Source organism: Carlito syrichta, unplaced genomic scaffold (genome assembly GCF_000164805.1).
Source record: "Carlito syrichta isolate Samal-C Ts95f unplaced genomic scaffold, Tarsius_syrichta-2.0.1 Scaffold147148, whole genome shotgun sequence".
Classification (NCBI taxonomy): domain Eukaryota; kingdom Metazoa; phylum Chordata; class Mammalia; order Primates; family Tarsiidae; genus Carlito; species Carlito syrichta.
The window spans coordinates 44,680-62,461 of NW_007091244.1; the positions used below are offsets into that span (position 1 = coordinate 44,680).

The 17,782-nt window shown below is 39.7% G+C and overlaps 1 protein-coding gene across 1 annotated transcript in view; it reads left to right on the plus strand.

Moving 5' to 3' along the window:
- The first annotated feature begins 205 nt into the window (after nucleotides 1-205).
- CCDC82 (coiled-coil domain containing 82) overlaps nucleotides 206-17,782 on the plus strand; it is a 32,805-nt gene continuing 15,228 nt past the window's right edge. The window contains exons 1-4 of the mRNA XM_008050462.1: nucleotides 206-914; nucleotides 1,404-1,596; nucleotides 12,894-12,986; nucleotides 14,847-14,971. Of these exons, the coding sequence (XP_008048653.1) occupies nucleotides 216-914; nucleotides 1,404-1,596; nucleotides 12,894-12,986; nucleotides 14,847-14,971 (1,110 nt within the window). The 5' untranslated portion in view covers nucleotides 206-215. The remainder of the gene's footprint in view (nucleotides 915-1,403; nucleotides 1,597-12,893; nucleotides 12,987-14,846; nucleotides 14,972-17,782) is intronic.

The following is a 17,782-nucleotide window of genomic DNA, read 5'->3' on the forward strand; positions in this document are numbered from 1 at the left end:
ATAGATGTTTGAATAATTATGTCATAATGTTCACTAAATTATTTGTTGAATTACTGATCTGCCGTCATCACTCAGACATTGTGTGGGATTTTGCCTTTGTGAATGTTTAATAAAACCAAGTACATATAACTTGTACTATAAATGCATTCATTGCTGTAATCCAGTTACCATTGTTATATTCCTAATAACTTTATTTTGTAGAAGCTTGAGTGAAAATGGTACATGTTGGAAGACGTGAAACAAGGAAAAGTTCTAAAACCCAAGTGCCTGAGCAGAAATCGCGAGTTGATTGGAGGCGAACTAAAAGAAAGAGCATCTCGCAATTAATTGACAGTGAGGAAGAGCCTGATAGTAGTGAAGACCTCGACGGTGATGAAAGTGTTGGTAGTGATGACGAGCTTGATGGCAACAAGGGACTTGACAGCAACAAAACACCAGAAGGTGAAAGAGAGCTTGAAGCGAACAGAATGGAGAGCGAAGGAAACAGCAGTGAGCGTCTCATCAGCACGGAGGGCAGTTCAACATACGAAGAAGAAATGAACAGGACCAAGTCTAGGAGTATTGATTTACCAGATGAGGAAAAATATCCAGGTGGAGAGAGCAACGATCTCAGCAAACACACTGGGCAGATAATAGAGGAAGCTGGAGAAGAAGAACACATCATGCCAGGGAGAAGAAAAAGGATATCCTCTGTGATGTACGACAGTGACGAGAGTGATGACAGTGATATCCTCGTTAGAAAAGTAGGTGTCAAACGCCCGCGACGAGTGGTTGAAGATGAATGTTCTTCCATGGAAATGGAGCAGAACTCTGGAAAAACATTAGCTGCACGAAAACGAGAACAGCTTCAGAAGCTGAAAGAACTCTCAAAGCAGAGATCTCGTCAGAGACGCAGTAGTGGTAGAGACTTTGAGGTGTGTTCTATTTGGCTGATTTTGTTCTTGTTTTTAAATTTTTTCTTAAAGTATCTCCTCTTTATAAAAATCAAAGTGCTAAGTCTGTTATTTCTCAATAATTCTACAATTTATTTTTTAATCTAGTATCCTTGAACATGTTTGATTGCACTATTGTAACTAATATATGGCTTTTTCATGAGCCCCAGTCCATTACTCTCTTTTTAAAATTGACAGGCTATTTGTTGTTTTGTGTGGTCTGTCCTGTTTCTTATTATCTCAGTATTTATTTTAAACATTTTACATCACATCATTTAACCAAAGTGTATTATCTTCCTCCTAATTTCAAAAGTTCAACATTTAACATGACAAGATTCTTTATTTTTAACCTCAAAGCACATAATTATTTCTGTGCATCCTTTTTTTTAATTTTCAGGTTTAATCTTTTCAATTTATATCCATGCTGACCATTTTAAGGGCACAATTTACTGAAACATTTATTTTAATTAGGACTCTGAAAAGGAATCCTGCCCAAGCAGTGATGAAGAGGAGGAGGACGAGGATGAATCTGATGAAGATGGAGATGATTATATCATTGATGACTTTGTAGTACAAGATGAGGAGTGTGGTGACGAGAGTAAACACCAGCGAGGAGAAAAACTGACGACATCACAACTGAAATTAGTGAAACAGAATTCTCTTTGTAAGTTCAACATCGGGAAAATGTTTATGACTTGTTCTTATATCAAGTGTATCAAATCAGCCTTTTAATATCATGTTCTAAATTGCCAGCTAGGAACTATGGTTTCCCTTTTGGATATCTTTGTCTGTTTAATAATTTATTCCAGTGGTCGCAGAACCCTTTACAGGCTTAAAAATTATTGACTCCAGCAAGCTTTTATTGCTGTGGGTTATGCCTATCAGTATTTACCATTGTAGAACTGAAAACTGAGAAATTTAAAACATGTCTATGAATTAATTTTTTTTTTTTTTTTCGCATTGGATTCTTATTTTGTCACCCAGGCTGGAGTACAGTGGCATGCTCACGGCCACCCCAGTGTCTACCTGCTGGGCTCCGGCGATCTTTCTGCCTTAGGCTTCCAAGTAGCCAGAACGACAGGCATGTGCTATCACACCTGGCTAAGTTTTTCATTTATTCTAGAGACAAGGTCTTGCCAAGTTGCCCAGGCTGGTCTCAAACTCTTGGGCTCAGACAGTCCTTTCACCTCAGCCCCCCAAAGTGCTGGGATTACAGGCTTGAGTCACCACGCCCGGCCAATTAATTTTTAAAAAACATAAGTAAATTCATTATGTTAACATAAAAACATATTTTTATGAAAAAATAGCTATTTTGTCCCAAGATGAGAAGAATGTCATGGTTTCACATTCTTGTAAATCTTTAATGTCTAGCTAAATAGGCAAATGGATTCTTATATCTGCTTTTACATGCAGTCTGTTGTGACATGTTTTGGTCGAAGTGTATGAAAACTTGCCTCGCACAGATTGATAGCTGGAAAAGGGAGGAGCATTTTAATAGTATTTTCAGAATAATTATGTATATTCTAATTTGATACTACACCACAAAATTCAACAGGTAGTACTTTCTTAAAAAGTTAGTTGTAGCCGGGCTTGGTGGCTCAGCCTGTAATCCCACACCTTTGGGAGGCTGAGGTGAGTGGATTGCCTGAGCCCGCGGGTTCGAGACCTGCTTGGGCAGCGAGACCTCATCTCTACAATAAATCAAAAAATCAGCCGGGCATGGTAGCGCATGCCTGTAATTCCGGCTACTCGGAAGGCTGAGGCAGAAGGATCGCCGGAGTCCAGCAGGAGTGGCTGCGGTGGCCGGGAGCGGCCACTGCACTCCAATCTGGGCGACAGAGTGAGACTCCAACTCAAAAAAAAAAAAAAGTTAGTTGTACTATGGAATCTGAAACCATTTATATGAGCTTTTCATGTTCATTGGCCTGTCTCGCATTTGATTAGATCTTTTACCAGCGCATGATTTTGTGATATGATGCATTGGTCATTTGGAAAATATCAATTCACTGGGTTATGAAGACCCTCCAAATCTTGACATATTTCATTGCATATTTTTAAAAATTACAATCATTAATATCACCACTATTCAATCAAAATATTCCTAAGGAATTGGGAAGCTGTCACGTTCACAGCTGCTCATCTGAGTTTTTCAAAATTCTAACTACTTACAAACTCAGTTGTTATCATTGGCAACAAATGCTGTGAGTTGTTCTCCTTGAACTGACAGGCTTGCTTTGTTTTGGCTTTTTGGAGAGGGAAAATGACAGATTTCCGTGTCTGAATAACCAAGGTCTATCTGCCTTTTTTTTTTTTTTTCGAGTTGGAGTTTCACTCTGTCACCCAGACTGGAGTGCAGTGGCTGCTCCCAGCCATTGCAACCTCAACCTGCTGGGCTCTGGCGATCCTTCCGCCTCAGCCTTCCAAGTAGTTGGAACTATAGGCGCGTGCTATCACACCTGGCTGATTTTTTATCTATTGTAGAGGTGAGGTCTCGCCAAGTTGCCCAGGCGGGTCTCGAACCCATGGGCTCAGGCAGTCCACTCACCTCAACCTCCCAAAGCGCTGGGATTACAAGCTGAGCCACCAAGCCCAGCTTTCTATCCATCTTTTAAGTAAAAATGATGTTTCACGATGAGGTTTTGTTTCAACTCAAACAGTTGCCCAAGTGCTTTTTCTCAAGGTACTAAACAGGTGTGCACTTAAGATTTGAGGTTTAAGAAACATAGTTTTTACCACCTCATCAAGAACAGTCTTAAGCAAAATGGCTTTTTGCTGTTTGTGTCCGGCAGTGAGGACTGAGGTTACTGCTAGTAGCTTGGCTTGCTGCTGTCGCCATTGTCCTTCCAGCTGCTGCTTTGCCCATCGTGGCTTCTGCACCATCAGTGAAAATGTCAACATGGTGAAGAAAGCAAATCATATCTTATGGCTATTCCTTGACGTCACAGATTTCTGTAAATGAATCGGGGAATCCCAGGAGCCTGCAGACAAAACACTTTGAGAACCACTGGTCTTATCGGACCTTGGAAGCTTTACTCAAACAGTGAAACCTATCAGAGATGAAAATTAGAATCTTTTATATTTTTATATAACTAATGGAACTATAAATAACAGGACCTCAAATTTTAGGATATATTTAAATATGTATTATTATTATGATCTATAATTGTACATAATTTCAAAGATTGTTTTTAGGATGTTTCACAATTGGTAGAAACAAGCTGTTGTATAGATACATTTTTAATTTTTTACTTTAAGGATGCATTCATTCCAAGTATTTTGGAAAAGGCCATATTAGCTAAAATTAAGTGTAACGTGATTTGATTTATATCTCAATTTATAATAGTGTATTGAGATATAAATCAAATTTAAAGAAATTTAGCAGTTATGGGATGCCAGTTTTAGGCCTCTATATCCTGTTAAGTTAATGACCATTTTTCTCAAATTTGTAGACACTGGTTCACCTGCTACCTGGACATTTTAACCACAGGCATACTCAGGAGGAATTCTATCATTCTGGATTACATATCTAGAATGTGATGGAACATTTGCTGAGAGAGTCCCACTTATACCCATTCCTGCTAATTAAATGAAAATAAATGGGAATTAATTCAAATTTTCTACATCTCTATGTTTAATTTTGTTTTTTAAGGGCAGTTTTAGATTTATAGAAATATTAACTAAAAGTACAGCATTCAAATACACCCCTTACACACACAGTTTCCCCCATTATTAGCCTCTTGCATTAGTTTAGTGCCTTTGTTACAATTGAGAGCCAGTGTTGATGCATTGTTAACTGTAGTTCATAGTTCACATTAGGGCTCACCCTTTGTGTTGTACCTTTTATGGCTGTTTACATGTGTCTACCATGACAGCATCATACAAAGTAGTTTCACTATCCTAAAACTCTCCTATGCTCTATTAAGCCTCCTCCCCTGGACTCCTGGCAACCTTGTTCTTTTTACTGTCTCCATAGTTTTGCTTTTGCCAGAATGTCTTATAGTTGGAATTGCACAGCATGTAACTTTTCAGATTGGCTTCTTTACTTAACAATATGCATTTAGGTTTCCTTCATGTCTAAATGTGGCTAAACAGCACATATCTTTTTATGGCTGAATGTATTCCATTATGTGGATATACTGTGCTTTTATTTACCCATTCTCCTGTTAAAACATCTTGGTTGCTTCCATGTTTGGCAATTATGAATAAAGCTGCTGTAAACATTCGTGTGCAGGTTTTTCTATGGATGTAAGTCTTCACCTCATCTGGATAAACACAAAGCTGTTTTCCTTTTAATACTGAGCATCTCTACCTCAGTGGAAATGTATCTGTTTTTATGCAATATATTTTATCTTGTGTGTTCTTAATTACAGCTTCCCCTTCTGGCTTTATCGTCCACTTAGTTCTAGTTTCAGTGGTTTTGTCTTACACGCTTTCTTTCCTCAACTGATAACCACGTTCATGTCTTTTATTCCTTGAGTTGGCATGTTCTGTTAGCTGCTACTCTATTTCCCTGGAACTCTGCAAAACGCTGTGTTCAGTTCCTGCATCCATCAGTCCGTGGAAATTGCTCTTGCTCTATTAACTGGGTAGTGTGCTTTGCTCTCACTGACCATTCTCACTTTCAGAATGCTCTTCTTTTAGCTTCTTTGGTACCTCTCTTTCCTGCTTTTCCCTTGTAATAATTGCTTTCCTCTTTTTCCATTGCCATGTAAATTTTGATGTTTCCACAGGTTCAAGTACCTTCATTTTCCTTGTGGGTTTGGGAAGTCTCTTTCCTGTTACTTCAGTCTGGTCTATAAACGAATTCTTCAGTTTTTCTCTTGAGCCAAGATTCCTCCTGAGCATAAGTCCTAGTCTTTCATTATCTTCTTGAAATCTTTATCTCTTTCAGATATCTCAATCTCAAAATATATACAAAACAATGATTAAGAGGCAGTATGGGCCGGGCTCGGTGGTTCAGCCTGTAATCCCAGCACTTTGGGAGGCTGAGGCAAGTGGATTGCCTGAGCCCGCAGGTTCGAGACCTGCCCGGTCAACTTGGTAAGACCTCGTCTCTACAGTAAATAAAAAAATTAGCCGGGCATGGTAGCACATACCTATAGTTCCGGCTACTTGAAAGGCTGAGGCGAAAGGATCACCAGAGCCCAGCAGGTCGAGACTGCAGTGACCAGGAGTGTGCTACTGCACTCCAGTATGGGTAATGGAGTGAGACTCCAACTCAAAAAAAAAAAAAAAAAAAGAAAAGGCAGTATGAAGAAGTTTTTTGGAGTGATACAATTGTGGTACAATTGGTGGTTGTGTAATTTTATATATTGGCCATTGACTATACACCAAAAAGAATGCATTTTCTGACATATTAAAAAGTAAAGCTCAGTAAAATATGTCAAGTAGGTGCCCTGACTTCCCCCCCCAAAAAAACCTTCTCTTTGTATTTCTAGTATTATGGTTAGTTGGATGGATGATTGAGATAAGCTGTTGGCTGAAGACTCCTGAGTTTTATAGTTCCAGATTCAGAAATGTTGGCATGACCAGATTTTTTAAGGCATTAGAAAAAAAATGGTATCTATTTTAGTGTGATAATTTAAAATGGAGTTAATGTTTTCAATACTTATAAATTTTATGTCATGTGAATGTATTAAATAAAACAATATAGGCAATTTTCAATGTGCCAGGAGATTATGTTGTAAACATTGCCATAAGTTATTTCTTACATTTGAAAATCAAAATATATTTTCTCATTAATACAATAGCCTATATGATGAATAATGAATGCCACTCTATGGCTTGAGTTAAGTTGTAAGTAGACTAGTATTCTCAGATTCATTCCCCTGCCAACCTCTGTAAGAACACTGACACCCATTCATATTCGACATATCAGAATGTGGGAGAGACATCTCCTGACTCTAAATTCAGTATTCAGTTGAGAATCCCAATCAGTGCTCTCTGCAGTTTGCCTGTTTGAAGTGTATAGTTTTACCTGTAGGAAGATATGTTGTGATTCCTCCCTGTCTGCCTTTGGGCTCTGAGAGGTGCATCCAGGCCACCTCTAGACTGGGTAGTTTCCCCCCAGATACATGACTGAGGCAGCTGGAGACCGAGAGCATCTTCCTCTCTTCTCCCTATTAGTATCTCTCTGTTTATTCTGAAACTGCAACTCCAAAAACATATGGTAGGGCGTAGAGGGACAGACGAGTGGTGGCCCATTGCACACCAGATCCACATAGTTCACACACTGAAAATCTCATACAGAGGTAGACAGGAAAACCCTTCAGATTTGCATGTACTAAATATATTACTTACCTGCTACTCTGTCATGTGTTCAGAGGACACAGCCAAGTGGTAGAGATAAGAGAAGAATGCATTTCAGCGACAAGTGCCTGCCTTGCCCGAACACTGGAAATTAGACTAACTGAACATCCACTTAGTCTCTACCTGCCAATTAAAGAGACTCATTCTATCAGCACAGTCGAAGAGACTGGAGAACAAACTTGAAAACATTTATGTTAAATAGCAGATCTTAGAACTTGCCCCTTGTTCTAGGTTAAGTAAAAAAGTACCAGTGAAATCATATTTTGGCATAAGGCAAAGGTAGGAATCAGAGAAAGAAAATGCCTGTGAAAAATGTTTCATTGTAGAAAACAAGAAAATTGTGTAAAGCATTTGCTTTGCAATCTATGGACAAAAGTTATAAAGAGAGAACATTTTGAGATGAAAGGGAGCTGGCTAAGGAAGAATTGCCAAAAAATTTAAAAATTATTAAGTCAGAAATAAGGTCTATATTGAAAGCAATAGAGAGCAGAATTGACAGTACAGAAAAGCTCATCAATGAGATACAGGGTATATCTGAGGAGTTACAGTATAGAGGAGAGAAAGCAGTTCTAAAAAAGATAATACATAAAGGAGTAGAAATGGTGACTGTTTCACAAATTTGGGGGGGGAGCACAGAGCAAGTGGAAATCTAAAGGAAGAAAATCATATAGCTTGAGTGAGATGTGTAAAAGAAGATTTGAGGTACTAATAGTCACATCTTTGTGGATGGGAACACAGAATGTGGATTCAAAGTTATAATGGAAGAAAATATGCTTGAGTTATTTTCATAACACATACACCTGTATGCAGATTAAAGAGGCTCACCTTCCTAATAAATTGGTGAAAGTAATTTTGCAAGGAGACATACAACAAAATATTTTTCTAATTACAAGAATAACGAATTCTAACCAGTTTTTAGAGCTGGTTTAAAAATGATTTAATATTAGGAGCATATTCATGTGTTACTGCATCAAAAGAGAAAACATTATAATTTATTGGGAGTTTTAAAAAGACATTTGATAACATTCAGTGCTCCTACCTGTTTTTTAAAAAGTCTTCAAAAATAAGAGTATATGTACTTGAAATGATAATATTTTAAACCAAGAGCCAGTATCACGCTTATAGTGACGCACTAGGTATATTCCCTTTAAATTGAGAAATTAGACAAAAATATTTTCTACTAACTTTGTTCCAGATGTTTTGAACAGTACAGTAAGACATGAAGGTAAAACAAGAAATAAAACTATTGAAAAAGAAAAGACATCATTTGAGCATAATATATATGTGTATGTATGTATATATGAGGGGGACCTTTTGGGGATCTATAAGAAAATTGTGTCTTCTTACATGTTTAAGCTTTAGTCACCTTCAAAGCACTCTCCATTTTATGCAATATGCCTATTGAGATGGTTTTTCCACTACTCAAAACCGTTTTTGAACTTGTCAGTTTGAATGCTGTTTAGTGCTTCTGCCGTTTTTCGTTTCATCTCTTTCACATCGGCAAACGTTTCCCTTTGAGGACTTTTTTCATCTGGGGAAACAAAAAAAAAAAATCACTGGGGTGAGATTGGGTGAATAGGGAGGGCAGGACACAGGGACATGCTGTTTTTAAAAGGCCAAAAACCTGCGTAATAACTGTTTGTATACCTAACCCTGAGTTGTACCCCGTATCTTTATAATTAAAAACAAAAACTGCTGGACACTGAGCATGGTGTGGGCGGTTGCACTCAAAAATCACCCATCATGAAATGGGTCAACGCTTTGAAAGAATCTCAAAAAAAAATTCCCTGAAGCCAAACAGCCACTTACAGCCACACTAGCTGGGACACTGATGCCGATGGGGTCTTAAATCACTTACCCAGCAGGGGAAACCTGTACAACAAGGGTACAGTCTTCTGCTAAAAGATAATTATCTTCTTCTAAAAGGTAATTCCAGGTTTTTGGGGGTCCCACGAGTGTGTGTACACACATATATACATATGTGTGTACGTGTATCTTTAAATATATATAAAAGCTATAAGTTTTGTGTGTGTGTTTGTGTATATGTAAGTGGACATACAGTTCCTGTCGTATTTGACAAGGATACAGAAGCCGAGGGATGTGAATACTTTGAGCACAGGAGTAGAGGAGTGTATCTCCTCAGCTTTTTGTCAGGTTCTTCTTTTCCCTATGGGGCGAGGTGGAGTGGAATCTGTGAGAGCAGGAACAGAAGTCAATTTCTTGTTCTGCCTCTGGCTCCTCTGCTGGGATTATACCTCCATTCTAGAAGAAAGTGTATTAACAGTCTATGCGTGTTTGCCTAAGGGAGTATTTATAAATATTCTCTTGGTTCTTGCATGAAACTGAGCACGACCACATACATCCTCCCTGAGGCTGGGAGAGAAGGCAGAGACTGTGCCCTGGCATCCTCCTAGCAGTGTCCATCTCCAGCCCTGTGTATCTTGAGAAACTCTTCTCCCACAAATATCCAAGAGAATCTTACAATTTTGAAATGAATAAAAGAGCTCCAAAAGTGACCAGATTCACAATAAAGATGCAGAGCTCAGTGGTTTCTTGTACACTAGCAAGAATTACTTAGATAATATCATCAGGGAACGTTCTGTTTACACTGGCAGCCAAAATAAAGTTCCTAGGCGTAATACTTTTTTTAAAAAAAATCATTTACAGGTATGAAATAAACTGTATTGTGAAATAGGAAAGTATGAATAAACGGAGACACAAGTATGTTTCTGAAAGGTAATAGGCATAATACAAGAAGTTATTTTTTCTAAAACAAATTTTTGGTTAACAAAATTCTCGAAAACAAATAAGAAATAAAATTTGAAAACAATAGATTGGAATGATTTTCTCTGCCAGATATGAAAAGTTATCACAAGATTGCAGTAGGTTTAACAGTGCAGTACTGGCATGAGAGTGACAGGCAGATCAGGAGGAAGGGTAGATGGTGTTGAAACAAAAATCTTAGCATATATATAGATTAATACATGTTAGAGAATGCATGGGAGTCAGCAGAATGACTAGACTATTAAATGGGTGTGGGAAAACTGCCTTAGAAAAAAGCAAGTTGGGCATGGACACGAATATTGTTGATTTTCTCCTTTATACTTTTTCCAGTTTTTAAAATAATCGTGGGGAAGTTTTATTTATTTATTTATTTATTGTTTTTTTTTTTTTTAGTTGGAGCCTCACTCTGTCACCCAGACTGGAGTGCAGTGGCCGCTCCTGGCCACCGCAGCCTCGACCTGCTGGGCTCCGGCAATCCTTCTGCCTCAGCCTTCCAAGTAGCTGGAACTACAGGCGTGCACTACCACGCCCAGCTAATTTTTGATTTATTGTAGAGATGAGGTCTCACCAAGTTGCCCAGGCGGATCTCGAACCCGTGGGCTCAGGCAGTCCACTCACCTCAGCCTCCTCAAGTGAGGGATTACAGGCTGAGCCACCGAGCCTGGCTTCATAGGGAAGTTTTAAGCAGTGTTCCCAAAACATCCCCCAGAAGTTTATCTAATATAGAGATTAAAACACTACACAAAGCCCTGGGGGCCATCTGGGCCCTAAGCCGCTTCTGCTTCCATGTAGTTGTGTGATCCTGGATATGTTATTTTTCAATGAAAACGTCGTTTTTCTTAATTTTAAGATAAGAGGCTGGAATTGCATTTTCTGCAGTTTTCCATCCAAGTCTAGATTGTATGTTCCAAGTCTAACATCAAAGGTAACTGCCATGTGTTACAACTTTGTTTAGGGTATGGGGACGTGAAATCTGGAGTCAGACTGCCTGAGTTCTAGCCCTGGTTCCCACACTGACTAGCTGTGTGATCTTAGGAAAGTGTTTCATCTCCTCTGTATTCAGTGTCCTCAAGTAAGCATAAAACAAGCCTCAGGTAGTAACGGTGTTTCGTAGGTTTGCTGTGAGAAACAAAGCATGCCTGGAACATGACGCCTGGCATGACTCATTAGTTTTCAGTTTGAGGTGACAGGAGAATGATTCCTCCACCACCCCCCACTCAAGCATGGTGAGATAGGGGCCTTCCTCCTGACTGTTTGAAGAAGATTCTGAGACACGTTGATAGGCCCGGCATCCCATGGTCAGGAACAAAGTTCCGCAGTTAATTGATATTTATTTGCCCTTTCCTTTTCCTCTCAATCCTCAAGAAACACCATGAGAGTCTTTGAAATAGAGCCACAGTTCCCAAAAGTCTAGAGTAGTCAGAGTAACACTGGGCATTAGGACACTGAAGACTAACACGTTCAGTGGGGTCAATATTTTATCATAACGTGTTTGATAGTTAATGTTACATACACAGAGAAAGACTTTGATTTTTTTTCTCAACATATCCGTTAATATTCCCAGACAGTTTTCTCATAATACAGTTTGGAAAGTGCTAGATACCATGTAGATGAGTTTTGGCAGAAACAAAATTATGTCCAATGCTATATTATATGCAGAGTTTGATGAACGTCTAATAAAAATTGAATTCCATTGAAGTATTATTTCATTTTCCAATTATACTTTATTGATTTTTAAGAAGATGATATTTTCATTAACAGATATGATCAGTTCTTTTGTAATTTTCTGTTGATGACAGACCATCTGAAGGCTAAAGGCCCCAATACAATTATCTGCTGTTATAATTTGCACTTCTTACTACTTTATTTTTCTCTCTAGCACTTCCATAAGTGTCTCTATAGAAAGTAATACATACTAAAAGGTACCCTAAAGTTTGAAAATGGTTATATAGCCCTCTTAGTAACCAAAATTTAAGCGAAAAGGTTCTTCCATGTTCAATCCCATCTTTTCACTTCTGATGGAAGGAAAGTCAAAATCCACTCATGGTTGCTAATGGTACAGACTTATTGTGTGTTAATCCCTTGTCAGAGATCTTCCATACTTCCTGAAATACTCAGGCTGCCCTTATATGTCTTCACAGGCACTCAGGTGGGGCATGTGTTCTACAGTGACCATTTGGATCAAGGAAGGGATCACGGTTGATAGAGGCATAGTAAAACATGACCCCAAAGTGATGGGAACGGTAGGGATCTTTTATCACTGTCTGGCCTGTCAAAACAGGCAACTTCATGTACAAGATTGGGTTAGAGGGAAAGGAGGCTTGTTTATATATGTGATACGGGGAAGAGAAGACACAACTTTCCCAGCTTGATGCAGAAAATCCAAATCTGGGGCAGTGGAAAGAGAAATGGAGGTTTTATAGCCATCAGGGTTCTGGCCAGGGTAGCGGCTTCCTGGACAATTTCATGTATGACATGTTTTACAGAATAAGATATTAAACAATCTATCTTTGGAAGTTATCTCTCTTGCTCTCTCTAATCGTCAAGTTGATAATTAAATTTAGGTACATAGGGGATTTTAATTTTTTTCACAACATATTCCTTAATATTCTCTGAACAATTTTCCCTTTAAAAGTTTGGAAAGTGAAGATTTGAAAGAACAACTGGAAACTTTGGATTAGAAGCCAGTCAGTTTGAAAATGGAGATTGGCTCAGTGACTAGAAAGGTTGCCAAGACAGTGATAAAATTAGGATGATTAAGCTATTCCTGCTATTTATAAAATTTCTTAGCATTGGAGAATGGAACTATTGTGTTCAGGGAATTATTTTGTCTACTGGAGTCTAATGTTTATTTAAAATTAATTTCAGATTCTTTTAGTGACCATTATACTCACTTTGAAAGAGTTGTGAAGGCTCTTCTGATCAATGCTTTGGATGGATCTTTTCTGGGAACATTGTATGGTAAGTTAATAGTATCAATGGAACAATTTGCTTCAAGCTATTTAGAGTAAACTTAACCAAGGAGCACCATTTGTAAGGCCTCCAGTTGTTTCTCTAGGATCAACTACACCAAAATGCCACTCACCTAAAATGCTTGTTAGTGTTTATTATTTGAGATAAATGAAAAGTATAAGTCTGTGAAACGTTCTTGCCCCTAGAGAGATCACTGTGAATTTGAGGATGTGAGACATACACTCAGAGAACAGCAGGGTGCCTCAATACCCATGTGGCCAGCCTCTCGAAGCTCTGAATCTCACTGCAAGTGCCCTGCTGTTTCATGCTTTTGCGCTTTGCCTATGCTGTTCCTTCTTGGCATACAATCCCTTTGTATTCTGTAGATTTTCTAGGTAAGTATAAACTCATTTCTCCAGTGAAAGCTATCCATGACCCACTCACGTAATGCTTGTTGCTCTCATTTGTGCCACCATCACCCTGAGTATGGTGGTACTCACGTGCAGGCACTTTTCATATTGTCTCGAAAGTGTAGTTTTGCTTTCTGCCCTCATCAGAGCCTGAGAAGAACTATGCTTCATGCTTATCCATTTTCCCTGCATCTGGCACAGGATAAGCACTTAATCGACTATAAATATGTTGTGTTGAATATCTGCCTGGGAGCCAGAGAAGACTTGATTTGCAATTTCCTGAGCAAATATGTATTGAATGCCTATGATGGTCTAGGCATCATTTGAGGGCTGGGGATATGATACATGGGACTTAAAACATACTGGATTCCTGTGCTCGTGTTACTTAAAGTCTGATGAGAGAGACAGACAATAAATGAATAAACAAATATGATTTTAACTAATGAGGAGTTCTTATTTTAAAAAAAACAATAAAGTAGGGTAAGGGGAGAGAGAACGAAGGAAAGTGTCTACGGCCATACCACCCTGAGCACACCGGATCCTGCCTGACCTCAGGAGCTAAGAGGGATTGGGCCTGGTTAGCACTTGGACGGCAGAAGGAGGGCAAGTGAAATCTGCTGTGTGTTAGTCAGATTGGTCAAAGAGGGTCTCTACAGAGGTAGTTGTAAACAGAAACCGAGTGAAGCAAGAGATGGAGTGACACATGACTCCAGCAGAGGGCACAGCAAGTGCTGAGACCCTGGGGAAGGAGTCGCTTTGGGTAGTTGAGAAGTCGCTAACGGGTGTGGCTGGACAGGGTGAGACAGCAGAGAGGGAGGAGGGACGGGCTCCGAGCGGGAAGCGCAGGACGGAGCTTTGTGAGCCCTGGTGAGGTGTGTGAAGATGCGGTGATTTAAGCAGCATAATGAAGATATTCACTGGACGCATACAGAAAACATTAAGAAAAGCAGATGCGTCTACATGGAATACGTGCGCCCACTGTGAAGACAGAGACGAACGCCACGTGGTGAAGAGGGCTGAGGGGAGGCGTAGCCAGAAGAGCGAGTTCTGATGTGTTGGCAAGGGAACTGCCCCTGGGCCTGTGGGATGGGCCAACTGCAGAGGCCTCGAAAGCCTGCCCAGAACTGGAAGCTCTGGCTGAAATTCAGGGGTTAATCCTCGTCAGTTCTGTGCAACAGAATGAAAGAGATAATTTGGCAGACTTTCTCCTCTGACTTTCATTGTTATCAGAAGGTAATGTTAGCGCTTGATACTTGCGAGCACAGTCATCTTTTACCCTGTTTCCTTAATGCTCTCATGGAATGACTCTGTCACTTCATTAATTTTTTCCTAGTTTAAAATCCTGCCAGGCAACCAGGCAGCCATCTTCCTAGAACTATCAGAAGAAAGCCTTAAGTATTAAATTGTTTAAATATTTTATGTTAACAGGATGATTTTTTGTTGACTATCCCCTGAACAGATGGCACTAGGCAAAAGTCATATGCACAAGATATGTTGACATCTCTTCATTATTTGGACAACCGCTTTGTTCAGCCTCGTCTAGAGAATTTAGCTTCTAGAAGTCGTTGGAAAGAGCAATATAAGGTATACAGTTTGTTTTTTAATCTCTGGTCAAGGGATGGGGGCAGCAGATCTCTTAGGATTTTAATATCCAGACTCAGTCATCTTCTGAATATTGGCATTTCTGTGTTAAATAAGTGCCTTATTATTTCTCACCTTTTCTAAAGGCTGTTATTACTTTACTCATCCACACTAACTATATGCTCCCAATAATTAAATAGCTCCAAATGGAGAATGCCTTTCGAACCTTTCTGGGATCAGCCCATCTTTCAGAATGAGGAGATTGTCTCGTAGGGTGTTAGCTGTTGTTTCAGAAAACAGAGTTCCGTTGCCAAAGACACTTTAGAAATGGGCGCTTAACTCAAGACAGTGGCCTTACTAGAGGACTTCTGGGGGGCATTAATATGTGAATTTAATTGTGCATACTTAAGAGGGAGACATAGGATGCAATATTTCCTAAGGTTGTGGTTTACGCTATGAAGCTCCTTTTCATGAAATACCTATTACTTCTAGGATGCTTAGTTTCTATAAAACATTTGTTCGGGAAACAATGGCCTAGAAAGCGTTCAGCTTCCTTTGAGATCTTGAATTCTACCAATCTGGGGAAGCACTTTGTTCATTTATAAGATTCGCCAGATTCCATGTTGTTCTCCAGATTTCTATTGTATGCAATCTTCAAATAGTATAGAGTGTCCTACGTGATTTCTAAGTGTTTTATCTCTCCTACTTCTAGCATTCTGAACATTCTATGTTCTGATGATCAGCAAGAGGAAAAATGGAAAGATAATAGACGTTTAGGTTCTGTAGATTCTTTCCAGCACTTACATCATTCTGCCACCTTTATGTTGGGAGATTTGGTTTCATCCAAGGCCTGTTCAGCCTTGAATTACCTGGTGATAAATTAACCATAGATAATTAGGCTTAAGAGACAGATGTAGGGTTGCTGAAAGACTTCAAGTTGGAGAACAGCTTGAGTTTAGGGCTACCATCTATGTCTTTATGACTTTGAGCAAGCTTAACCTCTCTGAACCCCGGTTTCCTCCTTGAAGATGGAGAATGTTTACCTGTTCTGAAGGGAAACACTGTACTTACTTGCTTTGAAGATGCAGTGCAAGCACAGCTCTTAGAGCACGACATAAACATGTTTTCTTTAACAGAAAGAAACATAGCATCCAGAAGCATACTGGCAGCCCTGTGTCACACATCTCTTGGTATCATTTTCTCAACACCATGTGCTCACTTCATGTATCTGTGTCACGCTCTGTCAGTATTTCAGACCTTTTAATCATTCCATTGTTAGGGTGATCTGTGATGTTACTACTGTAATTGTTGTGGGAGGCCACACACTGTACTTGACTGATAAATGTCATGTGTGTTCTGACTGCTTCACCGTCTGGCCATTTTACTGTCTCTCTTCCTCCCCTTGGGCTTCTCTACTCCCTGAGACACAACAATATTGAAACTGGGTCAATCGATAACCCTAAAACGACCTCTAAGTGTTTAAGTGAAAGGAAGAGTTGCATGTCTCTCACTTTAAATCAAAAGCTAGAAATGATTAGGCTTTTTGAGGCAGGCATGCTGAAAGCTGGGATAGGGCAAATGCTAGACCCCTTGTGCCAAACAAGTAGCCATGGGGTGAATGCAAAGGAGAGTTCTTGAAGGAAGTTAAAAGTGCTACTCCAGTGAATACACAAACGATGAAAAATTGAAGACAAGTTGGCCTTATTGCTGATATGAAGACTGCTTAGTTCTGGATAGAAGATCAGTCAGCCTCAACATTCCTACAAGCCAAAGACCAATTCAGAGGAAGGCCCTGACTCTCTTTGATTCTGTGGATGCCGAAAGAGGTGAGGAAGCTGCAGAAGGAAATTTGGAAGCGAGCAGAGGCTGGTTCCTGAGTTTTAAGGAAGGAAGCCGTCAGCACCACGTAAAAGTGCAGCAAGTGCTGATGGAGAAGCTACAGTGAGTTGTCCTGAAAAACTAGCTGAGGTCATGGACGAAGGTCACTACACAAAACGACAGACTTTTTTGTGTTGATGAAATGGGCTTCATTGGAAGAAGATGCCATCCAGGACTTTATAGCTGGAAAGATGTCAGTGCCTGCCTTCAAACCTCCAGAGAGCCAGCTGACACTCTTGCTAGGGGCTCATGCAGCTGGTGACTTTAAGTGGAAGCCAATGCTCATTTACCATTCCTGAAATCTTAGGGCCCTTAAGAATTAGGTTAACTTGATTGGGCATGGTGGCTCATGCCTGTAATCCTAGCACTTTAGAAGCTGAGGTGGGAGAATTGCTTGAGCCCAGGAATTTGAGACTGGCCTGGGCAACAAAGCAAGACCTTATCCCTACAAAAAAATTTTAAAAATTAGCCAGGTGTGGTGGTGCCCACCTGTAGTCCCAGCTACTGGGGAGGTAGAGGCAGAAGGATTGCCTGAGCCCAGGAAGTTGGAGGCTATGGTGAGCCATGATCACGCCATTGCACTGCAGTCTGGGCAACAGAGAGAGACCCTGACTCAAAAAAAAAAAAAGAATTATTCTCACTTGACTCTGTCTATGCTCTGTAAATGGAGCAACAAAGCCTGGATAGCAGCACATCTGTTGGCACCATGGCTCACTGAATATTTTAACACCACTGCTGAGACCTACTTCTGCTCGGAAAAAAAGTTCCCTGTCAAAATGATTGCTTTATGACAACGCATCTTGTCACTCAAGAGCTCTGAGAGATACGGAGATATTAAGGTTATAGTCACGTCTGCTGATACAACATCCATTGTGCAACCCATGGATCAAGGAGTAATTTAGACTTTCAAGTGTTATTATTTAGGATCTACATTTC